The sequence below is a fragment of the Sphaeramia orbicularis genome, unplaced genomic scaffold, assembly GCF_902148855.1.
Source record: "Sphaeramia orbicularis unplaced genomic scaffold, fSphaOr1.1, whole genome shotgun sequence".
NCBI lineage: Eukaryota > Metazoa > Chordata > Actinopteri > Kurtiformes > Apogonidae > Sphaeramia > Sphaeramia orbicularis.
In genome coordinates, this window is record NW_021941442.1 from 544,365 (window position 1) to 572,257 (window position 27,893).

At 44.0% G+C, this 27,893-nt stretch overlaps 1 protein-coding gene across 1 annotated transcript; it reads left to right on the plus strand.

The window, feature by feature from the left end:
• Positions 1–472: 472 nt before the first annotated feature.
• Positions 473–27,595, plus strand: LOC115415743 (serine/threonine-protein kinase pdik1l). Its single transcript, XM_030129384.1, has 4 exons — positions 473–590; positions 3,018–3,759; positions 8,902–9,121; positions 26,746–27,595. Exons 2-4 carry the CDS (start codon positions 3,022–3,024, stop codon positions 26,973–26,975), a joined length of 1,188 nt encoding a protein of 395 aa, XP_029985244.1. The 5' UTR covers positions 473–590; positions 3,018–3,021; the 3' UTR covers positions 26,976–27,595.
• Positions 27,596–27,893: the final 298 nt, after the last annotated feature.

Genomic DNA, 27,893 nt, shown 5'->3' on the forward strand with positions numbered 1-27,893 from the left:
TCTCTCTCTCTATAATATATATATATATATATATATATATATATATATATATATATATATATATATATATTTATATATATACCTAGTGTGTCCATCCACTGTCATTGTCATGTAAACATGCTTTTCTTCTTCTACTGTATCCATTAATGTTGTAGTTCATGGATAAGTATTTATTCATTCATTCATTTATTTATTTTTATTAATGGATCAGTCATTCAGCAGTAGACTGTATACTCTGACGTCAGCCATGTCAGTTAAGGTTTTTTTTTTTTTTTTTTCTTTTTTGTCAGTTAACCTCGTGGCTTGTTCATTTCGAATCGAATTACACACGTTGGTTTTGATACGAACCAATGAGAACGCACGGTTTAGTATCCGTAGCCAATCAGGATGCGCATCTGTTCAAGGCGGGCCGTTCCAAATGCAGAGGCGGAAGTGCCTTGCCGTTGTTCAGTTGTGTTCAGTTCGGTTTGTTGTCAGTTTCGGACCGGAACTATAGCTGTAGTCCTGCAGTCATTTAAAAGACGGATTTAAAGGATCTGAAGGAAGAAGTGTTTGGTGTGAGGCTGGATATTTAAGAGTCACTTCTGACTGTAAGTCATATTACTGTGGCGTTCACTGCGTCTGTAAACTAGTTAGCTGAATGTTAGCTGAATGTTAGCTGAATGTTAGCTGAATGTTAGGGAGTGAACTGCGTCTGTGTGTCCGCCATGTTTACATCAGTTAAATTTACTCTAATTCAGGGCTGTCAAACTCATGTTAGTTCAGTTCCACATTCAGCTAAATTTAATCTTCAGTGGACCGAACCAGTAAAATAATAACAGAATAACATATAAATATTGTCAACTCCAAACTTTTCTCTATGTTTTAGAGCGAAAAAAGTAAATTTACATTATGAGGGTGTTTGCATCTACAAACTATCCTTTCAAAAGATGTGAATAACATGAACAAACTGAAAAAATCAGTGTAATTTTAACAATATTCTGCCTCAGTTTATCATTTATACATGTACATTATAACTTACAGATCACAGTGGATCTACAAACACACAAAACATTTAATAACAAACAGAATATTATTAAGATTGTACTTACTTCTCTTAAGACATTTCAGGTTATTCATATTTTTTTTTGCAAAATTATACTTTGTTTTAGTGTAAATGTACATGAAAATATTTACATTTCCAAAGAGAAACATTTGGAATTATTTCTGTCACTCTGATAGTATTTGATTGGTCTTGCCCACTGTAAATTGAACTGGTCTAATGTGGAACCTGAACTATAAGGATTAACATGTTAGTGTAATTTTTGCATTTCACAGATTCATCCCAAGGGCCGGACTGGACCCTTTAGTGGGCCGGATTTGGCCCCTGGGCCGCATGTTTGACAAATATACTATCAGACCTGCCTGTGTGACTGTAGAAATATATATTTGGACAAATTAGTGTTCAGACATACAGACAGGTTGTCTTGTATGGTGAACCCATCTGACTTTAAAGAGACATTAAAACAGTTAAAGTCTTATTTAACAGTTTGGTTTATGGTTTTAAAGCTCACAGTTAGAATAAGGTCCAGATCCAAGTCAACATGAGTGTCATCAAGTTTAATCTGTCATTTATTAAATAGGCTCATGTTTTATCCGAAGAACTGTATTTTATGGAACTGTTTACAACATTTAAGTAACACCTGTTGAAAAAAAGATAGAACTGATTATGTAAAGTTATACTTCTGACGTATATGTAAATGCACTGTTAACTATAATAATATTTGTTCAGACTCATATAAATGTACTATTAACTATAATAATATTTGTTCAGACTCATATAAATGTACTATTAACTATAATAATATTTGTTCAGACTCATCTAAATGTACTATTAACTATAATAATATTTGTTCAGACTCATCTAAATGTACTATAACTTTAATAATATTATTTTTTCAGACTCATATAAATGTACTATTAACTTTAATAATAATATTTCATCCAAACTGATCATTCCCACATTTTGATCCAATATTGATCCCAGTTGTAGTTTTCCATCAGAGCTAAATCCCTGTGTTTCATTTTGGATCCATTTCTGAAGAGAACAGCATGTTTTATACATTTGAATAAAGTCAATAAAATGAGGTTCATTTTCAGTCTCTGTGTCTCGCAGCAGGAGTTTCAGTATTTTTTTTTCCCTTAAATGTTCTTTGTGTCAGTTGTCCAGTATTTTGACCCTTAAATGTTCCTTAAATGTGTCATGTGACAGTACTGACTCAGACCTATTCATACATGGATTAAACAGATCAGTTATTGAGTTTAGACACAGACACTATTGGACAGGACATGGGTCCATGTGGTTCCACTGGACCTGGACCGTTGGTGTTCTAATCAGTGATTAAAGTGTTCCGGTTTTTGCCGGAAATCTTTTTTTTTTTACCCGAAAACTGAGCATATGTTCCGGTAAATTAAACGTGTCCGGATCATTTCCATTTGGTTTGGCAACATTTCAGCCAGAAAATGGCGCATAAATCGCTCCGAAAAGTGTAAATTATGTTTATTCGGGTCCGTCTCATGGGCGCGGCCATATTGCTTTCTTCTCCATTCATCTCGACCAATGAGATGCTCGTTCACAACACGGAACTTGTATCAACAGCTCCGATTGGTCTGTTGATGACACGTGGTCCGTTTGGCGTCTCTGGAGACAAGATGGTGGATTAGCTTTAAATATTTTACCACCAAGGAATTTGGTCTAAATATTCTGTGAAATCATGTCAGAATTCATGGTCCTTCAGCGTGAGGACAAACTGAAGTGTGAGGCAGGAATCCAAAAGAAATTCAAGTGGTTCTGGCTTACATGTTTTTGCTCCCAGAGTGCACCAGAATGCACCAAAGAGCATGCAGAATGAAATGCTCAGAAAAGTTCAGTTTTTTTTTTTTTCTTTCCTCACTTTCATCACTGTCTAATGTGACCCCTTCCTGTTGTGGTTGTGGACTGTCTAACTGCATTATTTGTCTTGTGTGGTCCTCTTCAGCTGGATGGAGGAGTTGTACACTCTGGAGAAGGAGGTGGGCCGGGGCAGTTATGGTGTGGTCTTTGAAGGACACATGTCCAAAACTGGACAGAAGGTGGCCATCAAGCGTCTGCCCTGCACCAACCCAGAATGTATGGAACTGTACCTGCAGGAGCTGTGGGCCATGAGAGCCACGGCCCAGAACCACACCAACGTCATTGCACTGCACAGCTGTCTGCAGCAGACGGGGCCCCGCAGCCTCAAGCCCCTGACCCCAGGGAAGCTGCCTACACCCCTGGTGGAGAGTGTCCTCAAGGGAACAGTGGTTGGAGCACAGCCAAGGCAAGACAGGAAGAACAGGCAGTCTAAGACCCTGAGGAGGAAGACCTGTGGGTCCAGACTGCAGGACAGGACCAACACTGTCCAGGCCAAGGCTACAGCAGATGGTCCAACCCCACTGAGGCCTTCCAAAAGACCCAGGAAGGGCTGGGACCACAGCCAGGACCAGCAGGACCCGCAGGCTGGACCCCTGCAGGCCGGACCCCTGCCCTGCCTGGCCCTGTGGCTGGTCATGGAGTACTGTGATGGAGGAGACCTGAACCAGTACCTGCTGTCCAGACCTCCAGACGAACAGCACAACCACAGCGTGGTGCAGCAGCTCAGCAGCGCCGTGGCCTTCCTGCACCACCTGGGCATCATCCACCGAGACCTGAAGCCAGACAACGTGCTGGTGTGTGTCACCCACAAGGGCCCCGTTGTCAAGGTAACCATACAGTTGGCACAGTGCAAAACATGCACAGGTTCTGTCCAGGGCTGTTAGAAATATGGGTTCTGCAATATATCGTGATATTTTATTTCACAATACTCTATAGATATTAAAAAGTACTGTATGGATATTTTTAGATATTTATTCAAATGCAGATATTGTGGAGGTACATTTTTGTTTTTGTTTTATGTTTATATTTTATTTATTATTAATTAACACCCTTTTATGAAATAATTTATGCCGCATTTCCACTACATGGAGCTGGCTCAACTCGACTCTACTCTGGTCTTATTCCAGACCGTTTCCACTCTGGTCCCAGGTCCTATTCCAGACCGTTTCCACTCTGGTCCCAGGTCCTATTCCAGACCTTTTCCACTCTGGTCCCAGGTCCTATTCCAGACCTTTTCCACTCTGGTCCCAGGTCCTATTCCAGACCTTTTCCACTCTGGTCCCAGGTCTTATTCCAGACCGTTTCCACTCTGGTCCCAGGTCCTATTCCAGACCGTTTCCACTCTGGTCCCAGGTCCTATTCCAGACCTTTTCCACTCTGGTCCCAGGTCCTATTCCAGACCTTTTCCACTCTGGTCCCAGGTCCTATTCCAGACCGTTTCCACTCTGGTACCAGGTCCTATTCCAGACCTTTTCCACTCTGGTACCAGGTCCTATTCCAGACCGTTTCCACTCTGGTACCAGGTCCTATTCCAGACCTTTTTCCACTCTGGTACAGGTCCTATTCCAGACCGGTTTCCACTCTGGTACCAGGTCCTATTCCAGACCGTTTCCACTCTGGTCCAGGTCCTATTCCAGACCTTTTCCACTCTGGTCCCAGGTCCTATCCAGACCTTTCCACTCTGGTACCAGGTCCTATTCCAGACCCGTTTCCACTCTGGTACCAGTCCTATTCCAGACCTTTTCCACTCTGGTACCAGGTCCTATTCCAGACCGTTTCCACTCTGGTACCAGGTCCTATTCCAGACCGGTTCCACTCTGGAACCAGGTCCTATTCCAGACCGTTTCCACTCTGGTCCCAGGTCCTATTTCCAGACCGGTTCCACTCTGGTACCAGGTCCTATTCCAGACCGGTTCCACTCTGGTACCAGGTCCTATTCCAGACCCTTTCCACTCTGGTACCAGGTCCTATTCCAGACCCTTTCCATTCCAGATCCTCCCTCTTTCCAGTCCCTGGTCGTCATAGCGATGCGGTGCGTTCCTTCTGTGTGCTCAGCTCACAGTTGCTGATAAACTCACTGGTTGCCTGTTGTCTGGTCAAACTCCTGCTGAATGTTTGCGTCTGAACCTCCTGGACAAACCATGGTGTAGTTTTACAGACTGTCATCATGTGGATTCACCTACTGACAGATTTACTGGAAAAGGGCGGGGCACACACACCACTGACCAATCAGAGCTCTGCAGTGTTTACACAGTGTCACCTTTAGTATCTGGTCCCCAGTCCTGGAACCTCAGAGGAGGAGGTACCAAAAAACTAGTACCAGGTACCAGATTCCAAAAAACTAGGACCAGGTACCAGATTCCAAAAAACTAGTACCAGGTACCAAATTCCAAAAAACTAGGACCAGGTACCAGATTCCAAAAACTAGGACCAGGTACCAGATTCCAGGTCCTTTTCATAATGGAAACGCAAGAAGGGCGAGTCAAGTCGAATCGATACCACGTAGTGGAAACCGGACATTGGTTCTTTTGTTGGATTGAACTCAAATCCTGTTCTGATGTTAGTTGTGAACTAATAGGAATCTGAACATTTGAACAGGATCTGAAACTGGAATGTCTGGAAAACAGAGTTTCAGTTTGAACACAGTTTGAACATTTGGTGATAGAACATTTGATCCTGTTGGGATCAAATAAAATGTGTTTAGTATTTGGGCAGATTTCTGATGTAATTCAATTCTTCAATGAAATAATCATTTAAAAAAAGAAACAAACAAAAACTGCCTTTTTAACAGTATCGTGACATATTGTATCGTGATCCTAGTATTGTGATTTGTATCGTATCGCCAGATTCTCACCGATACACAGCCCTACTTCTGTCCCAGTGTTGTATTGAATGATTTTATGCAGTGAAATGACTCAGTTCAACATATTCTGCAGCTCAAACCGCTCTATTCCACCAGTCTAAACAGAGCAGTCCTGTCAGTGCGTCCACTCATTAAACCCATGACATGCACTACAGCTGTGCAGACCTTCTAAAAGTCTACTGTCTGTCCTTTGAACAGGAGCGGTTCTATAATACTAGGTTACACCAGGTGGGTTCCTGAATGTCCTTCTCATTTTAAAGCAATAACACACCCAGGCTGCAACAAGCAAAAATCAATTTTCTTTCCGTTCCATTTAGCAGAAAATGTTCAGGTCAAATACACCGTTTGGCTCCGACAGGAATAACACCTTATGTCAGGTTACAAATGAATCTAACAGTTTCTGTTCCAAAACATCTGTCAGAACTTTCTCCCAGTTCTCCATCCAGTGAAGCAGACTACACATGTTTTATTTTATTTTACATGTCATCAGTTATCTGCACTAGATGACTTAAACCAGTTCTCTCAAACTCCTGTTCTTTCAGGTTCCACATTCAGTCTGATTTGATCTGCAGTGGACTGAACCAGTGACAACTGACAATTTTTGTCTGTGTTTGAGTGCAAAAAAACCCATTAAATTATAAAAATACTGACTTTTATAAACTATCCAAACAAAAAAGATGTGAATAACCTGAAAAAAACTGACATTTCTTCAGAAAAATCAGTGCATTTTTTGTTTTGTAAAAGGCTATTACAAAAAATGTGAATCATCTGAAATGTCTAAACAGTATTCTAACTGTACTAATATTCTGCCTGCTACTAAATGTTGTGTGTATTTGTAGATCTACTGGGGTCTGTACGTTAGAATGCACATGTATAAATGATAAACTAAGGCATCATATTGTTAAAATTGCGCTAATTTTTCTTCAGAATTTTAAAGTTCGTATTTGTTCATGTTGTGTTCAAGTACAATTCATAGATGTAAACATTTTCATACGGAATTCTACTTTTTTTCACTCAAAAACATAGAAAAAACTTTGGAGTTGACATTATTTATCAGTTGTTATCCTATTATTTCTATTATTTTTATTCTATTGGTCCAGTCCACTTTATAAAATATTCATCAGTATGTGGAACTGAACTGAACTGAGTTTGACAGATCTGGTTTAGAGGAACAGACATGTGAATTAGTCCATATAAATTAGAATGCACATGTATAAATGATAAACTAAGGCCTAATATTGTTAAAATTGTGCTTATTTGTCTTCAGATTTTTCAGGTTCGTATTTGTTCATGTTGTGTTTAAGTATAGTTAGTAGATGTAAACATTTTCATTACTGAATTTGACTTTTTTTCACTCAAAAACATAGAAAAAACTTTGGAGTTGACATTATTTATCAGTTGTTATCCTATTATTTCTAGTATTTGACTGGTCCGGCTCACTTTATAAAGTGTTCGTCAGTATGTGGAACTGAACTGAACTGAGTTTGATGTAAACATTTTCATTACGGAATTTGACTTTTTATCACTCAAAAACAGAAAAAACTTAGGAGTTGACATTACTAGTGGCATTGTACCTGTGGTGCCATTGTACATTAGCATGATCAGTAGAACTTGTCTGCCACCACTATCCATTTGTAAACTACCATGTAATCCTGCATTGTGCGGGTAATAATTGGATCCAACATCTGAGGCATGAAGGGAAGAGCATGTATTTGTTTGTCCTGTCCAGTATGATTCCATTCATCCAACGGTAGTGAACTGCAGCCTTCACATGTTAGCATGGTCTGCGAACAGTAGAAATGTCATGAACGGCAGCAGAACCACTTCTGAAAATGGCATGTGGCGGCAGGGATGAAGAATTCAAAGTAGACAGAGGCTCAAATCTCCCAGCATGCCTCACAACATTTGAATATGAACATAAAATTGTGCCTAGTAGATAGTCAGGGAATGTTTCTGTTCATTTGGTGTAGGGATGTAAATAATTAATCGACTAACGATTAATTGTCGATAAGAATTTGCTTGACTAAATTATTTGTCGGTTAATTGCCCTTGTCTACCTGTGCACACCTGTCTGAAGGCTGTCAGTTTGTCCGCACAGCGCTGTGGCTGGAATAGCTGCTCATTGAACCGGATCATGGCGCTGATGAGTTAGAATGTCTGTGTGGACATGATGGAGCCAAACACAGACTGACCGTCTGTTTGTGGGCACGGTGCACCCCCGAATAAATACACACTAGTGTGGGGTTGGTATCGGAGCGTTTCCCTGGAGGTTGGTCTAGTCTACAGTCAATGAAAAGTTTCACTTTCACTTCTGTGGGGGCACGGACTGCACCGTACCCCATAGTATTAGAAGGAGGACAGAAAGTGACGCACGCACGTGTGCGGTTACCAACCAACACGCATGCATCCCCCGGCCGTAGTGTGCGTGTGCGAGTACCCCCCCCCACAAAACGCACGTGCATGCACCCCATACACACACTGGCAAAAGGCACGCATGTGCACCCCCCCATCAACAGATGAATTCCACAGGAAACACTGACTGTATTCAATGGTTCAATAAATCAATCATTAAGGAATATGACATGGTTTTATCATGAAGTTTATAATCAGTATTTAGCTTTTATTCTTATAGACTGTATTGAAAAAGGAATCCACGTTCTCAGGAAAGTCGCTGCTTTATCAATTAATCATTAATTGATCGATAAGGGAAACCAACTAATGATTAATGAATTAATCGATAATTTGCATCTCTAATTTGGTGAGTTTGGCGGAGATCAGGCCTGTGAAGGCTGAGGAAAACCTGTACAAACGCCTTCCTGTGCTGCAACAGCGATGGGACACAGAACGTGGATTATATAGTAGGATTTATCAGTTGTTATCCTATTATTTATATTATTTTATTGGTCCAGCCCACTTTATAAAATATTCGTCAGTATTTGGCCCCTGAACTGAACTGAGTTTTATAGATCTGCTGTAGAAGGTCTTCCATCTGTAGACGGTCTCCCATGTCCTCTGAGGAGTTGCAGGAACATCTGATAGTAGACCAGTGCTTAGGTCTGGTTCATCAGATGGTTTTTATTCATGGATGTCTGTGTTCGTCCTCTAGGTGGCAGACTTCGGTCTCAGTAAAATGAGCGGGGCGGTGGACGACCTGAGCAGACAGCACTTCTCGTCCACCTGTGGATCGGACTTCTACATGGCTCCAGAGGTGTGGGGCGGAGTGGCCTACACGGCCCAGGCAGACATCTTCTCCCTGGGGGTGATGTTCTGGGCCATCCTGGAGAGGATCACCTTTGTGGAAGAAGGAACCACGCAGGAACAGCTGGGTAAGGTTGGCTTTGATTCATCAAATATGTACAGACCGAGGTTATTATCATTAACGAAAACCAACCAAATGACCAAAACTACAATTGAAAGAACATTTTCGCTAACTGAAATAAATAAAAACTATAATTATCTCGAAGTAAGCAAAAAAAAAAAATCTTGAATGAAGTTAAAAAAAACCTCTTGAATTAAGAAAAAAAAAAAAATCTTGAATTAAGCCAAAAAAAATGTAAGTAAAAAAAACCCCCCAAACAAACAAACTCTTAAAGAAGCAAAAAAATCTTGAATTCAGCAAAAAAACCCTCTTGAATTAAGCAAAAAAAAAAAAAATTATTGAATTAAGCAAAAAAAATCTTGAATTAAGCAAAAAAAAAAAATCTTGAAGTAAAAAAAAACCCAGACAAACTCTTAAAATAAACAAAAAAAAATTGAATTAAGCAAAAACATTAATCTTGAATTAAGCAACAAAAAACCTCTTGCATTGAGCAAAAAAAATCATTGAATTAAGTAAAAAATCTCGAATGAAGTAAAAAAAAAAGTTTTGAAAAAAAAAACAAAAATCTTTAAGTAAGAAAACAAACAAGCTCTTAAAATAAGTAAAAAAAAAAATTGAATTAAGCAAAAAAAAATTGAATTAAGCAAAAAAAAAAAACAACTTCATTATCGTTAATGAAAACTAATGAAATGACCAAAACCAGAATTGTAAAAACATTTTCATTAACTGAAATAAATAAAAACTATAATTAAAAGAAAAAAAACATAACTAACTGAAACAGATCAAACTGGTCCAGTTCAGTTCAGATCAGTCTGGTCCAGTTCAGTTCAGTCTGGTCCAGATGTGTACCGTGGCCGTCCCTGCTGTCCACTCATGTCACATGACCTTCCAGTGGGTGTGGTCATGTGGTCACATGTTGTGCAGCAGCTTCAGTCCCCCCCCCCCCCCACACACAGTCTGAATGTGAGGTCAGGCTGGTCGGATGACACTGAACATCACACACTCTTGGACTTCATTAAGTGGCACATATTAAAACTGTCACACACTATACATCAGACATTCATCAACACTATCAGAAGCATAAATCTAAATGTCAGAGTGATGAAGGATGATTTATGCCGTGTACGTTTGGATCTGGATTAGACTCAGTCTGGTTCATATAACAGAAGATGACAGGATGGAACCAGTGTTCACAACTCCAACCTCTGCTAAGCATGTGTGGTTCCACTGTTTCTGTTGAAATCCAACAGTTTCCAGGTTGTTCCATACACAGAAACAGTTGAATCTGGTCCCAGTCATGTGTCTGTCCAATTAGATTCAATTCACATCAATATTAGCTGAGCTCTAATTTTAAATGTGTGGGAAATGGGATTTTCACTGGTCAGTGTAAATGTCCACAGAGTCCACATTCCACAGTGGATGTGGACAATTTAGTTCCACATACAAGAGATTGTTCTTAGCTACAGTTGGATCCAACTGGAGGAGAATCGGAGTCGTTTTGAATTTTGTATGAATTTTGGAAAATGTCTCATTGATGACAGATGGAAAATTGCAGATGTTGTGACCTTGCTGTGACCTTGAACTTTGTCCTACTGGGACCAAAATGGACTGGGTTGGTCCCAGGACCTAGGCCTATCTGTGGGGAAGATTTGGGAAAGATGGGTGGAAGAGTTTTACACTAAAGATGAGAACAAACAAACAAAGCAAAGTGATCACGATACCTCCTGGAGGAGGTAAAGAAGCCTCGCCTTCCCCAGAAGAACACATGTGGAGGATAGGGATGGGAATCGAGAACCGGTTCTTTTTGAGAACCGGTTCCCAGTAGCTCAATTCCTTGGAATTGTTTGCCTGCCTGTTTAACGATTCTGCTTATTGATTCCACCTTTATTGTGCATGCGCGATGACGTCACATGTACGCTGCATTGTTTGGTCAGAACGTAGACAACATATCGTTGAGGTAGAAATGGTCCAAACAGACCACACCAGGTCCAAACAGACCACACCAGGTTCACTTGTAACACTTGCAAAGTTTCCATTTCTTCTAAAGGGTGGAGTCCCTCCAACCTGCTCAAACATTTGTCCACTGCATGTGATTCATTTACAGGAATGTCACGTATTTGATTCACTACTTAGCGACGCTTGTAAGTAAGTAAGTAAATTTTATTTATAGAGCACTTTTCACAGACAGAGTCACAAAGTGCTTTATCAGTTCAAATCAGAATCAAATCAAGTTTACAGAGACCCAACAGAATCCTTCAGGAGCAAACACTTGTGATTGGTGACAGTGGAAGGAAAAACTTCCCTTTAACAGCAGAAACCTGGAGCAGACCCAGACTCCTGAAGGATGGCCATCTGCCTTGACCAGTTGGGGTTAAAGAGAGAGAGTAAAGGAGGAGAAAAGAGAGAGCGATAGAGATATAGACTTATTTATTTATAGATATTGTGAATGTAGCGGCAGAGTGAACGCCCAGTTCTGGTTCCGGTGTGGGCAACAAACGTCGTACCTCCTAAAATACAAGTTTACAAAGGTAGGGGAAAGGAAATGAGGAGCACAACAACAGGAGACAAACAGAGTCGAACTGGTTCCACGTAGTGAAAATGCAGCAATAGAGGAAGAAGTAAAGAGTCTGTAGTTTCACTTTCACTGCATCCTGCTAGCCCCCCCCGAACCAGGCCCAGCATCATCTGTTCTTATTTGTTCATACTGTATATGTTCTATTTTCTGTGCAGATGGAAATATAAAAGACAGTGAATGCAAACACACCCGTTTCTACTCTTTTATTCCCTCAGCCAATGAGAATCGGATCGATGAGCAAAATTGATAATGGAATTGAAATCGTTAAATTCTTAAGGATTCCCATCCGTAGTGGAGGTTCTGGAGGTTCTGCAGAACACACATGTGGAGGTTCTGGAGGTTCTGCAGAACATGGACACTTTGGTTCTGACCAGTGTTCTCATCCCCTCTGTTTAATAGAACTACATTTGAACACGTGGCTCATTCCATGTGTTTTCATGGGCTGTCGTGTCTGTCCTGGGGTTCCTCTGCTCTGTAGTTGGAACCATCCAATCCTGATGTTCCACCGGTATCTACTCTGTTGATATATCATATGGTGATCCTAGTATTGGGATTTGTCTGATATGTCCAGAGTCTTGCCAATACGTTTGAACGGCCTTGCCCCCTCCTACCTGTCTGACCTGATCCACCCCTAACCCCCCCTCGTGCTCTCAGGTCAGATCAGCTGCAGCTTGTGGTTCCAAAAACTAAAAAGAAGCTTCATGGGGATCGTGCCTTTTCTGTTGTCGCCCCAAAGTTGTGGAACCAGTTGCCCTTAGTTGTTAGACAGGCTCAGTCTCTGCCTGTCTTTAAATCACGTCTAAAAACACACTTTTTCTCATTGGCTTTTAATCAGTGAGTGACATGTCTATCCATCCATCCATCCATCCATTATCCACCATTTATCCAGGGCCGGGTCACGGGGGCAACAGTCCAAGCAGGGATGCCCAAACTTCCCTCTCCCCAGACACCACCTCCAGCTCTTCCAGGCATGTCTGTTTTTTTTTTTAATTTTATTTTATTTATTTATTTATTTTTAATGCTCTTTTTATCAGATTTTAATTTGTCTGTTTTTATGATGGTTGTATTTTGTTGTTCTTAGCCCACTTTACACCCTGTGTCATCACTAGTTTTACTCATTTACTTATTTAATCTCTTGTTTTATGTTTGGTGTATGGCACTTTGGCCAGCTGTAAAGTTCTGAAAGTGCATTATAAATAAAGATGGTATGGTATGGTATGGTATGGTATGGTCTGGTCTGGTATGGTATACACAGGCCTAATGCTCAGTAGAACCTTTGAATGTAACTGTTCAGTTTCTGCTCTTCCTCTGGGTGGAAACAGGACTAACTGGTTTGTCCACAGTGTCCACCTCAGTGTCCACCTCATCAGTGCTGGTCACTCAGGACATCCACTCTTATTGTCTTAACTGGACTGTGGTTTCATTTCATTTTTGTCTTTTTTTGTTCTGAACTCTGCAGTTCTAAATCCACAGGTCTGCACTTCCTGTTGTCACATCCATTTCATAGCGCTCAGTCAGACCGAGGCTCAGAAAACCCATCTGAAAAACACACCACTGCCTCACATTCTGTGAGAAAACACTCCTGCTGTAAATGAGGCTGTGAAAATGCAATCAGATGCTAATTCCTGCTGGAGTGGACCAGCTCAGGTGGAAACGTCCACTGTTCTAATTGTATTCAGATGAAGCTGCTGTTCCGTCCTCTGTTTCAGTCTAACTCTGCAGAACAGTGTCTGAGCTCCTTTAATGTCCTATTTTCCTGTCAGAGTCCAGACGTACTAACCCCAGTCCACAGTCCACTGCTGCTGTCACACTCTAATAAATAGTCTGGATACACATGTCTGATGTTATTCACAGAATAACAGAGTGTGGGCCGAGCAGAGCCGACCCACTGGTACCAGGGTATGAAGCCCACTGACTGATACTGCATTAGAGCAGAGGAAACCAGTATGAGCACAGAGAGAACGATTCAGTTGATTCAAGAACAGGCCAAATGCACCCCCCCCCCTTTGTTGTGACAAAGCAGAGGCTAAACACAGACAGATAAATTAAACACTCCATTATTTTTTGACTTTATCCTCCATGAAGATCAGACCTGTTAGACCAAAAAGAGGGCAAAGGAGGGAGGCAGGGCTGTGAATCTGGTAAGAATGTGGACAGACCATACAAACGACAAAACTAAGACCTAGGGATGGAACCATATGAACATTCAGATCACAGTTATTGGCACCAAAATTCTCACAGTTATCATTATTATCACAGTATTTTTGAAATTGTGCTCAGAATGTTCAAAAAGTACTGATACACACAATGAAAGAATTTGACCAAGTTGTATTAAAAAAACAAAACAAATAAAATAATTGGTACAATGTCCCTTCTGTTGCAGAAACATTCAAATATTAATCCTTAGTGGTCTGAGCCTTTTTTTTTTTGCTTAATTCAAGATTTTTTTGCTTGTTTTTTCCAATTTTTTTTCCCCATGTTTTTCCCGTTCTAGTTTTGGTCATTTCATTTGTTTCTGTTAACGATAATAATGATAATAACCTTGTTGTGGACTTGTCCTCAGGTGTTTCAGGTGTGGCTTCAACAGGACCCTGCTTTAATCTGAAACAGTAATATTCCACAGGAAGCTGAAGCACCAGCTCATGATGATGAAGTGTGAACTGATGTGCTTTTAATGACTTTCACTCACATCAGCCTCTGGAAAATATTTGGTTTAGCTACATTTTAAAAACCCACTAATGAAGTTTTTTTCCTCTTCATTAATCTTCTAATTTTTTTCCATTTATCTTTTGGCATCCAAATGTCAGCTGATAACAGATGACCAGTTCAAACCTCACATGTTCTGCTGAAATTAGAATGATCTAAAAAAAAACCCTGGATCAGATCTCCAAAGACACTAAACACTGAGGAACAGGCAGAAAAGAGTTCAAACTGGGCTGAATTTAATACAGACATTTCAGGTTGGACACATTTGTTCAGGTTAGTCACATTTTATTGGTACAGGAGAGTTTGGAAATGGAAAGATTTTCAGAATTTAATGTGATTTTTTTTTGCACTAAAACAAGACAAAAGTTTGAAGTTGTTAATTCAAGATTTTCTTGCTTAATTCAGTATTTTTTTCTTAATTCAAGCAATTTTTTTTTTTTTTTTGCTTAATTCAATCCCAGACTGTGGAATTTTTGACTTTCCAAAAACATCCCAGGGTCCAGATTAGAGCCTCTGGTGGTCTGCATTTGGCCCCTGGGCCTCATGTTTGACACCCCTGGTGTCGAAGGTGATGGCGTTCATCTTCAGACAGTAAACATGGGTCCAGTTCCACACATCCTGTCACATCCTTATCCTTAAACCATACGTGCCTTTGGGTCAGTCTTACATAAGTGGTGAAATCTGCATCAAATGAATCAGTGGTGTTAGCAGAGTAAACTTCCACAGATGTCACACTTTATTCATAAACAGGACTTCTTCAGTTCTGCTGGAGGTGAACGCTCTGTAACGTCGACCGTGTGGTTCATGAGGTTCTGGTTCTGGTTCGGTCTGACTGATCCTCAGTGGGTTCAACAGTGGTCTGTGTGGGTTTCTGAGCTGACAGTTGGATATGTGTAGCCTCACATTAGTCCAGTGAACAGAGCAGTAGGGTTTGGTCAGCTGAGCCACTGTAAACGGGCCCTGCTTATAGCCACAGCTCCAAATGGGACTTATACATGTTCAGGGGTTAAACCAGGGTTCCCACTGGGTCTTCAGGAGTCTGACCAGTCTGGAATTTACAAATCTGCATTTGATTATGGCTGTGTATCTGTAAGAATCTGGTGATACCATACAAATCACAATCAGAAGTGCCTTTTCTGTCATTTGACAGAACAAAGTACATCAGACCAAACTGAGCTGGACGATTCTGGACCTGAGGCCGCTGCTCCGAACGGCTGCGCCACCGCAGAACCCTGTTCTTCCAGACAATTCCAGTAGTACACACACAAGACATTCTAAACGCAGTCCACGTGGTCACATGATGGAACTTTTTCAATGGACTCAGTTGTGGGAGGGGCACAAGAAGAGAGGGAGAATGTTGTGAGGCAGACAGAGGTGGGGGGGTGGGGTGGGGGGGTTAATGCTTGGATGTGGTGAGTCCTCTAAAGTCTGTTTGTGTCTGAAAAATAAGAGACTCAGACTTCTGTCCTTAGACTAGACTGGACCAGATTAAACCAGACTGGACCAGATTAAACCAGACTGGACCAGATTAGACCAGACTGGACCAGATTAGACCAAACTGGACCAGATTAGACCAGACTGGACAAGATTACACCGGACTGGACCAGAGTAGACCACAGTGGACCAGATTAGACCAAACTGGACCAGATTAGACCAGACTGAACCAGATTAAACCAGACTGGACCAGATTAAACCAGACTGGACCAGAGTAGACCACAGTGGACCAGATTAGACCACAGTGGACCAGATTAGACCAAACTGGACCAGATTAGACCAGACTGGACCAGAGTAGACCACAGTGGACCAGATTAGACCACAGTGGACCAGATTAGACCACAGTGGACCAGATTAAACCAGACTGGACCAGAGTAGACCAGACTGGACCAGAGTAGACCAGACTGGACCAGATTAAACCAGACTGGACCAGATTGGACAAGACTGGACCAGAGTAGACCACAGTGGACCAGATTAGGCCAGACTGGACCAGAATAGACCACAGTGGACCAGATTAGACCAGACTGGACCAGATTAAACCAGACTGGACCAGATTAGACCAGACTGGACCAGAGTAGACCACAGTGGACAAGATTAGACCAGACTGGACCAGAGTAGACCACAGTGGACCAGATTAGACCAGACTGGACCAGATTAAACCAGACTGGACCAGAGTAGACCACAGTGGACCAGATTAGACCAAACTGGACCAGATTAGACCAGACTGAACCAGATTAAACCAGACTGAACCAGAGTAGACCACAGTGGACCAGATTAGACCAAACTGGACCAGATTAGACCAGACTGAAGCAGATTAAACCAGACTGGACCAGATTAGACCAGACTGGACCAGAGTAGACCACAGTGGACCAGATTAGACCAAACTGGACCAGATTAGACCAGACTGAACCAGATTAAACCAGACTGGACCAGATTAGACCACAGTGGACCAGAGTAGACCAGACTAGACCAGATTAGACCACAGTGGACCAGAGTAGACCAGACTGGACCAGATTAGACCACAGTGGACCAGATTAGACCAGAGTGGACCAGATTAGACCAGACTGGACCAGATTAGACCAGACTGGACCAGAGTAGACCAGACTGAACCAGATTAGACCACAGTGGAACAGAGTAAACCACAGTGGACCAGAGTAGACCAGACTGGACCAGATTAGACCACAGTGGACCAGAGTAGACCAGAGTGGACCAGATTAGACCAGACTGGACCAGATTAGACCAGAATGGACCAGATTAGACCACAGTGGACCAGAGTAGACCAGACTGGACCAGATTAGACCAGACTGGACCAGAGTAGACCACAGTGGACCAGATTAGACCACAGTGGACCAGATTAGACCAAACTGGACCAGATTAGACCAGACTGGACCAGAGTAGACCACAGTGGACCAGATTAGACCACAGTGGACCAGATTAGACCACAGTGGACCAGATTAAACCAGACTGGACCAGAGTAGACCAGACTGGACCAGAGTAGACCAGACTGGACCAGATTAAACCAGACTGGACCAGATTGGACAAGACTGGACCAGAGTAGACCACAGTGGACCAGATTAGGCCAGACTGGACCCAGAATAGGAACACAGTGGACCGATTAGACCAGACTGGACCAGATTAAACCAGACTGGACCAGATTAGACCAGACTGGACCAGAGGTAGACCACAGTGGACAAGATTAGACCAGACTGGACCAGAGTAGACCACAGTGGACCAGATTAGACCAGACTGGACCAGATTAAACCAGACTGGACCAGAGTAGACCACAGTGGACCAGATTAGACCAAACTGGACCAGATTAGACCAGACCTGAACCAGATTAAACCAGACTGAACCAGAGTAGACCACAGTGGACCAGATTAGACCAAACTGGACCAGATTAGACCAGACTGAAGCAGATTAAACCAGACTGGACCAGATTAGACCAGACTGGACCAGAGTCGACCACAGTGGACCAGATTAGACCAAACTGGACCAGATTAGACCAGACTGAACCAGATTAAACCAGACTGGACCAGATTAGACCACAGTGGACCAGAGTAGACCAGACTAGACCAGATTAGACCACAGTGGACCAGAGTAGACCAGACTGGACCAGATTAGACCACAGTGGACCAGATTAGACCAGAGTGGACCAGATTAGACCAGACTGGACCAGATTAGACCAGACTGGACCAGAGTAGACCAGACTGAACCAGATTAGACCACAGTGGACCAGAGTAAACCACAGTGGACCAGAGTAGACCAGACTGGACCAGATTAGACCACAGTGGACCAGAGTAGACCAGAGTGGACCAGATTAGACCAGACTGGACCAGATTAGACCACAGTGGACCAGATTAGACCACAGTGGACCAGAGTAGACCAGACTGGACCAGAGTAGACCACAGTGGACCAGATTAGACCAGACTGGACTAGATTAAACCAGACTGGACCAGATTAGACCAGACTGGACCAGATTAGACCACAGTGGACCAGAGTAGACCAGACTGGACCAGATTAGACCACAGTGGACCAGATTAGATCAGACTGGACCAGAGTAGACCAGACTGGACCAGATTAGACCAGAGTGGACCAGATTAGACCACAGTGGACCAGATTAGATCAGACTGGACCAGAGTAGACCAGACTGGACCAGATTAGACCACAGTGGACCAGAGTAGACCAGACTGGACCAGAGTAGACCACAGTGGACCAGATTAGACCACAGTGGACCAGATTAGACCAGACTGGACCAGATTAGACCACAGTGGACCAGAGTAGACCAGACTGGACCAGATTAGACCACAGTGGACCAGATTAGACCAGACTGGACCAGTTTAGACCACAGTGGACCAGATTAGACCAGACTGGACCAGTTTAGACCACAGTGGACCAGATTAGACCACAGTGGACCAGAGTAGACCAGACTGGACCAGATTAGACCACAGTGGACCAGAGTAGACCAGAGTGGACCAGATTAGAGCAGACTGGACCAGATTAGACCACAGTGGACCAGAGTAGACCAGACTGGACCAGATTAGACCACAGTGGACCAGAGTAGACCAGAGTGGACCAGATTAGACCAGAGTGGACCAGATTAGAGCAGACTGGACCAGATTAGGCCAGAGTGGACCAGATTAGACCAGACTGGACCAGATTAGACCACAGTGGACCAGATTAGACCAGACTGGACCAGATTAGACCACAGTGGACCAGATTAGACCACAGTGGACCAGATTAGACCAGAGTGGACCAGATTAGACCACAGTAAGTAAAGTAAGTAAGTAAAGTAAATTTTATTTATAGAGCACTTTTCACAGACAGAGTCACAAAGTGCTTTATCAATTCAAATCAGAATCAGATTAAGTTTACAGACCCAACAGAATCCTTCAGGGGCAAACACTTGTGATTGGTGACAGTGGCGAGGAAAAACTTCCCTTTAACAGCAGAAACCTGGAGCAGACCCAGACTCCTGAAGGATGGACGTCTGCCTTGACCAGTTGGGGTTAAAGAGAGAGAGAGAGAGTAAAGGAGGAGAAAAGAGAGAGCGATAGAGATATAGAGAGACTGGGGGGGGGGATGACACATGGAGTACGTTATGATGAATACATAGAGTGTAATCAGTCTGTGGTGGTCCTGGGTCAGGTGGGAGACTAAAAAGCCTTTTTGAACAGGAGGGTTTTGAGGTGTTTCTTAAAGCTCTGTACAGAGTCCATGGACCGTAGGTGTAGAGGCAGGTCATTCCATAGACGTGGTCCACAGCTTTAACAGACCTGTCACCGCGTGTGCTAAAACAGGTCCGTGGAACCATCAGCAGGTGCTGTCCTGAAGACCTCAAGCTATGAGTCGAGCTGTAGGGCTGGATCAGGGAAGCAATGTATGCAGGGGCCTGGCCATGTAGGGCCCGGAAAGTTAGCACAAGAATTTTGAAATGAAGACGATATAGAACAGGAGCCAGTGGAGAGATTTAAGGATGGGAGTGATGTGGGTTCTCCTGTTTGTGCGGGTCAGGAGCCTGGCAGCAGAGTTCTGGACAAACTGTAGATGGGCCAGCTCCTTCTGTTTAAACATGTAAACAGGCTGTTGCAGTAGTCTAAGCGAGAAGATACGAAAGCGTGAACGATCATCTCGAGCTCATTTGTGGACACCATAGATCTGAGTTTGGAGATGTTGCGTAGGTGGAAGAAACAGTTTTTGACTAGGTGTTTGGAGTAGAATTCTAAAGACATGTCCTGGTCAAAGATGACACCCAGATTCCTCAGTTTTGTCTTTACCGAGGAACTCAGGTCTCCAAGGTGATGTTTGATCCCTGGGATTGCACTATCCGGGGCAATGATGAGGGTCTCAGTTTTGCTGGAGTTCAGCTGGAGGCTGTTCTCATTTAGCCACTGCTTCAGCTCTGACAAGCAGATGATTAAGGAACTCAGTTTGTGGGGTTCAGAGGAGTTAAAGGAGCAGTATATGTGGATGTCATCTGTGAATAGATGATAGGAGACATCACTGTACTGTTGGATAATGTGGCCAAGTGGGAGGACATAGAGTAAGAATAGGACTGGTCCCAGGACAGAGCCTTGGGGCACACCACACAGTAGATCCGCTGAGTCAGATTGGAAGTTGTTTATTGACACAGTGAAGCTTCTGCCGGTCAGGTAAGAGGAGAACCAGTCTAGCACATGACCTGACATCCCTACCAGGTCCCTCAGTCTCTCAATCATTATGGTATGGTCCACTGTGTCAAAGGCCGAGGACAGATCTAGCAGGACCAAGACCGTGGATTTCCCGGAGTCAGCCGCCATCAGGATGTCACTAGACACTTTTAATAGTGCGGTTTCTGTTGAGAGGCGTTGTCTAAACCCAGACTGAAAAGTGTCATAGATCTGGTGTGTCTCCAGAAAAGCTGTAAGTTGTTTAGACACTGCCTTCTCAAGGATTTTGGCCAATAGGGGGAGCTTTGAAATGGGCCTGTAGCTTTTGAAGTCTGTGGGGTCCAGTGTGGTTTTCTTTAGTTTAGGTTCTATGATGGCCTGTTTGAAGGAGCTGGGAAACAAACCAGTTGTGAGCGACAGGTTAAAAAACTTTATGACCCATGGTCCAATAGTGTCAAAGACACCGACAAGGAGCTTATGGGGGAGGAGGTCTGCAGAGTTGGAGGAGGGTTTTGTTTTGGATAAAAGTGCTGAGATGTCCTCCAGTGTCACAGGGTCGAAAGAGGACCAGGTTTGCAGAGGGGGATCAGATAGGGTCAGACGGCCAGAGGGTGGTGGGATATTGTGTTTAATATCCCTGATCTTGTCTGTGAAGAAGTTTAGGAAGTCATTGCTGTCAGCTTTACAGAGCACGGGGGGGAGGGGGGGGGGCAGCAGGGACAGCAGGGGACACAATGGACTGGACTGTGTCACAGATTACTTTGGGGTTTTTCTTGTTTGTGGCTATAAGTTTGTGGAAGGAGCTGGATCTTGCCTCCTTAATCATTTTATTTAATGAGGTTATGAGATCTTTAAGATGTAACCTGTGTACTTCCAACTGGGTTGATTTCCAAAGACGCTCAGTTTTGCGACAAGTTCTCCTTAGGTTTAAGATGTTTTCATTTATCCAGGGACAAGACCACTTACGAGTGACATTAGTTTTCACGGGAGCCACCTGGTCAAGAATAGAGCTGCAGTGTGTGGAGAAGCACTGGATAAACTCATCAACATCAGGACACTCATTAAGAAGACTAGGGTTAAACAGGGCACGGAGAACCTGGGCTGTGGACTCTGTGATAATCCTCCTCTTGGCCCTTCTAGGTGCAGGCTTGGACTCCAGAGGCACACATAAGTCAAAAAACACACCACAATGATCACTCAAGTGGACATCCTCAACACACACATTTGTGACGTGTAAGCCCAATGAGAAAACCAGGTCCAGGGTGTGTCCTTTCTTGTGGGTGGGGCCAGATACATGTTGTTTGAGGTTCAAAGTGTCAGTCATGGCTAAAAGTTCCATTGCTGGGCTGGATGAATTGTTATCGATGTGCAGATTGAAATCCCCAAGAATTAAAACCTTCTCCAGTTTTATTATTGATATAAGGAAATCACTGAAATCGTTTCAGAAGGCACCAGCAGGGCCAGGGGGACGGCAGATTAAGAAACAGTAGAACACACTGGACGAGCCAATCTTGATCATTTGTGACTCAAATGAGGGAAAGTCATCGGTGCTCATCCCTCTGCATGTGTATTTGTCTTGGTGCACTACAGCAAGGCCACCGCCCCGGCGACAGGGGCGGGGCTGACCAACAGCAGAGCAGCCAGGAGGGCACAGTTCATTTAAATGAATGAACTCCCCATCCCTTTGCCACGTCTCCGTCAGGAATAATGCATCCAAGTTCCTGTTGGTAAAAAGCTCATTTAGGGAGAAGGATTTATTGGCAATGGAACGTGCATTTAGTAACCCAAACCGACTAGGTGGTGGTGACATCATGGTGTTGGTGTCCGCTGTGTGTAATGGGATTTGTGTCAACCACCTACGGTGCCTTTTAGCAGAGTGGAACCCCATACGAGACCTGGATATGACAGGAATGGAGAAGAGCAAGGCAGAGGTGTAGGCTGCTGGAGATGGGGAAGGAGAAGAGGAATTCACTGAGGAGGTTAGTTGACAGGTGGACAGTGAGGGCCTGGGAGAGGAGGACAGATCAGCTGGGGTGGTGTTCATTCTCACTACAGATTTTATAGGAGACTCTGAACGTGGTGATATTAGATGTGACCAGCAGGGGGAGCAGGTGGCTGCAGCAGAAGAGGGAGGGCATAGTCACATTGGTGTGGGTGTGGTTTTGGTCAGGACAGCGTGTTGGATGTTTTGAGCCCAGACCCTGCTGCCTAGTGTAGAGGGGTGGACACCATCGGACTTGTAGAAGGAGGGGCGGTTCCAGAACAGATTAAAGTTATCAATAAAACTGAAGCCGTTCAGAGCAGAGGCGGACTGGAGCCAGGTGTTCAGGCTGAGGAGTCGGCTGAAACGGCCCACACCACGGGCAAAGGAGGGGAGGGGCCCGGAAATGAAAACAGCCTTCCCGGATCCTTTCAGTTTATCAAAGAGGTTTTTAAAATGAACCTTTGTCACTTCGGACTGTTGAAGAGAAGTGTCACTGAAGCCCACGTGAACTATGATCCGGGTAACGGTGGACGGCAGTGAGAGCAGCAGCTGAGGGAGTTCATGGAGGATGGAGGTGACGGTAGAACCAGGAAAACACCTGGTTATGGCGTTAAAGAAATGGACGTGATGGATGATGGAGTCCCCGAGGATAGCGGTGGTCGGAGGGAAAAGTGGTCGAGGAGACGGTGTTGAAGGTGAAGGGTTCCTGGTCTCTCTAGGTGGACATTCCACGGGTTGACCGTCGGAGTGACGGCGGACGGCCTCTCGGAGGAGGCGGCGCCGGGCAGAGGAGCGGACCGAGGAGCGGGGACCCTTGTTCGACGGCTTCACAGGAGGACCGGCTTTAGGACCGTCGCCGGTAATCAGCTCGGTGGCAGCCACGGAGTCAGCAGGAGCCGGTTCCGGGACAGAGCCAGGTGGGATGGGGGGCACATCAGCCGTGGCGGGGGGAGGAGCCGGAGCGTTCTCCACGGACAGGACGGCGAAGCGGTTTGATGTGCTGATGGTCGGCGGTGGTGAGTCTTTGCTCGTGTTCTTTTTGCGGCCACGAATCACCACTTCAGACCAGGGTGTAGAACACGGGGGGCGAGAACAGGCAGAGGAAGGATCCCATAACACCGTATCATCACAGGAGGCTTTGGGCTTCTCTGCGCTTTTCAGGAACAGACTGGACAGTGTGGGAAGGCGGCTGGAGAAACCACAGAGCTGGGCATTTTTCTCCTCGAGTTCTGCGGAGAGGCGCAGTATTTCCTCTTTGAGGTCCGCGATAGTTTGGTAAGCCTTTACCAGGGTTTTGTTGGCTTGGACGAGAGGACTATCTCCAGCTGATGAGGATGACGCCATGGTGGAAACAGCGAGATACCGGGCAGAGCGCGGGAAGCGGTGGGTGACAACCAGAGGTAAGGATCCACTGACAATACTGACCTGTCCTGATGAAGGTTTGGGTTGATAGCGTCAAGTTAAAAAGACACGGTTAAGAGGTTGGGTTCAAGTGAGTAAGCGTTGAAAGGCAAGAAATAAGTAGTTAAAAGGCTGGATTTCTGAGAGTAGATCCGCCGGCGGTTTGACAGACGCCACGCATGCGCAGAAGACAATGGTGACAATTTTAGTTTGAAAGGCAAATTCTGAACTTCCTGTTGGATAGTCGGTAAGGGAACCATTTGACCAGTGGACCAGATTAGACCAGACTGGACCAGATTAGACCACAGTGGACCAGATTAGACCAGACTGGACCAGATTAGACCAGACTGGACCAGATTAGACCAGACTGGACCAGATTAGACCAGACTGGACCAGATTAGACCAGAGTGGACCAGATTAGACCAGACTGGACCAGATTAGACCAGACTGGACCAGATTAGACCAGACTGGACCAGATTAGACCAGACTGGACCAGATTAGACCAGACTGGACCAGATTAGACCAGACTGGACCAGATTAGACCAGAGTGGACCAGATTAGACCAGACTGGACCAGATTAGACCAGACTGGACCAGATTAGACCAGACTGGACCAGATTAGACCAGAGTGGACCAGATTAGACCAGACTGGACCAGATTAGACCACAGTGGCTCCAGCACAAACAGAATTCAAGGCTAAAATGCTTTGTTTTCTTCTTCATTTGGTTTGAACTTCACTGCAGTTGGACCTTCACTGCAGTTGGACCTTCACTGCAGTTGGACCTTCACTGCAGTTGGACCTGGACCTCAGCTGTAACTCCTCCCTTCAGAGCAGGTCCATCCTGCACAGTTCCTCCTTTTCCCTCAGTCCTGGGGTTTGTCGGAGCTCGTCCACGGTCCGTCCAGATGGAATCCACCTTCTGTGTGAGTCCTCAGCTGGTCCAGTCTGGTCTAATCTGGTCCAGTCTGGTCTAACACACAGATTGTGTCCCCATCTGCTGTAGAACCTTCAGGTTGTCCCTCAGCGCTCCAAAGTGTTCTTTAATTTGGGTCGACAGCAGCGGTGTGTGTGTGTGTGTGTGTGTGTGCGCGTGTGTGTGTGCGTGTGTGTATGTGTGTGCGTGCGTGTGTGTGTATATGTGTGTGCGTGCGTGTGCGCGTGCGTGCGCGTGTGTGTGCGCTGTGTGTCCAACTCTGACATAAACCAGGACAACTCCAGACCAGTTAGAAGGCCTCCTGTTCTCCAAACAGGTGAATGTCCTCAGTCTCCTCCACCCACAGACCACCTCCACCTGTTCCATCCCAGACTGCAGACGTGGGCTCAGGGCAGGTGGGCTCCTGGTCCTGGGTGAAAACATCTGGTCAGTTGTGCTGAGTGTCCAGTAGATCAGTTCCATAATTTAGATGTTCAGGAGAACAGCAAGCAGGAGATCCACCGACAAAACCAGACAAGACGCAGAGGAGGAAAAAGCAGGAGGAAAAAAAGAGGAAGAAAAGGACAGAAAAGAAACAGGTGTGTTCTGGACAGAGGACAGGAAGGACAGAAATACTAGGATCCCCATACCATATATCCTGATAGTGTTAAAAAAGCAATTTTTGGTTTGTTTCTTTTTTTTTAATGATTATTTCCTTGAAGAATTGAATTCCAGCAGAAATCTGCACAAATCCTAAACACATTTGTATTTGATCCAAACAGGATCTAATGTTCTATCAGCAAATGTTCCAACTGTGTTCAAACTGAAATTCAGTTTTCCACACATTCCAGTTTCAGATCCTGTTCAAATGTTCAGATTCTATTAGTTCACAACTAACATCAGAACAGGATTGGAGTTCAATCCAACAAAGGAACCAACATTAGTGAATAAAAGAGTGAAATAAGAAGAAATAAAATAGAAACAAAACAATAATGAACCTCCACAGTATCTGCATTTGAATAAACACCTACAAATATCCATACAGTACTTTTAATATCTATACAGTATCGTGAAACAAAATATCGTGATATATTGCAGAACTGATATTTAAATAAAGTAATTAAAATACCAACATAAAACCCTTAACTTCATGAGAAGGAAGTCAAATACAAAACGAATCATAATTTTACAAGAATAAAGCCACAATATTACAAGAATACCATTGTAATTTAAAATCAGATGTAAAACTATCCTAATATTGCAGAAGACGGTGGCACCCACAGGTCAGATCATGGAGAACTGGAACATTCTGAGGCTCGACTGTCATCTGGGCTTCACGCACAAAGGACCAATACTGAAACTACAGCAAATTACATAATTTAAGGCTTCCAATTTCAAAATTATGACTTTTTTATCGCACTATTATGAATTTATTTTCAAAATATTACGACTTAAATCTCATAAAAGTAAATTATTGTCATTAAATTATGAGCTTTTTTTTTAAACTACGACTTTATCTTCATAATATTGTTTTTATTCTCATAGTGACCAGTGTTTGTATTTTTCTGATGTGATGCTAAAATGCTGTTGTACTTTGTTTTCATTGTTTTTTTTTCATTCTTTTTATTTTGTCTCATCCTTGTTTCCATCTTATTCCATCTCAGTTTTTTTCTGCGTTGTTGCATCTTTTGCGCCGTTTGTCTTTTTTTTGTGCATGTTCATATCTTTTAAGAGTCTGTTTTAAAAATGGGAGGAGTAGAAACTACAGAGAGTTATGTTCAAATATTTAATATCATTAGCCCTGCTGTGGGCGGAGCCTCAGTGGTCTTCATGTGACTTCCTGTCCGTCTCCTCTGTTACCGCTGTTCTATTTGTAAACTCCCATCATCCTTTGCTCTTTCTCTTGTCGTAGGTGCATATGTGTCCAGAGGCCGCTGGCTCCTCCCCCTTGGTGAGGCATTATGGGAGAACTCAGAGCTGCAGCTGTGCATTCCAATGAGGTCTAAAAGGGCCCCCCCACTGCCCCCCCCAGGTCCGGCCCTGTGCCGCCTGCTGATGGACATGTTAGCCTCAGACCCGGACGCACGGCCCCACGCAGACCAGCTGGAGACCCGGGTCCACCAGGCCCTGGACCTGGACTGAGACCCGGGTCCACCAGGCCCTGGACCAGGACTAAAGCTGGAGACCCGGGTCCACCAGGCCCTGGACCAGGACCAGGACTCCAGCTGAGACCTGGGTCCACCAGGCCATGGACCTGGACTAAAGCTGGAGACCCAGGTCCACCAGGCCCTGGCCCAAAGCTGGAGACCCGGGTCCACCAGGCCCTGGACCTGGGCTCCAGCTGAGACCCAGGTCCACCAGGCCCTGGACTAGGACTCCAGCTGAGACCGGAGAGACCAGTACCATGGAAACATGGACCCCCTGAAGTCCACCAGCAGCATGTGAGCAAGGAGCACCCCCCCCCCCCCCACCAGCACCACAGACATCCCATAATATGAGGGAAGAATAGAATGGACTAAAGGGTTTGAAGTGAAGCTACAGCTGAGTTTAAAGTGGAAACACAAACAGACACAAGGACAGTTTCAATGTAAATAAATGTATAAATCAAACACATCTGAACCTGAACATGTGGAACCGTTCCACTGTTCAGTCTGTTCTGAAATGTTTGGTTCATTTAGAGAAGATTAAACCAACTGTTCTGAGTTCAAACTGAAATGTTCATATTTAGTCTGTTCTGAAATGTTTGGTTCATTTAGAGAAGATTAAACCAACTGTTCTGAGTTCAAACTGAAATGTTCATATTTAGTCTGTTCTGAAATGTTTGGTTCATTTAGAGAAGATTAAACCAACTGTTCTGAGTTCAAACTGAAATGTTCATATTTAGTCTGTTCTGAAATGTGTGGTTCATTTAGAGAAGATTAAACCAACTGTTCTGAGTTCAAACTGAAATGTTCATATTTAGTCTGTTCTGAAATGTTTGGTTCATTTAGAGAAGATTAAACCAACTGTTCTGAGTTCAAACTGAAATGTTCATATTCAGTCTGTTCTGAAATGTTTGGT

Excerpts from the sequence above, each read along its gene's own strand:
- LOC115415743 (XM_030129384.1), top strand. The coding sequence starts at position 3,022 with ATGGAGGAGTTGTACACTCTGGAGAAGGAGGTGGGCCGGGGCAGTTAT. Across the intron at positions 3,760-8,901 it reads ACAAGGGCCCCGTTGTCAAG|GTGGCAGACTTCGGTCTCAG; the intron begins GTAACCATACAG and ends TTCGTCCTCTAG. Across the intron at positions 9,122-26,745 it reads AACCACGCAGGAACAGCTGG|GTGCATATGTGTCCAGAGGC; the intron begins GTAAGGTTGGCT and ends CTCTTGTCGTAG.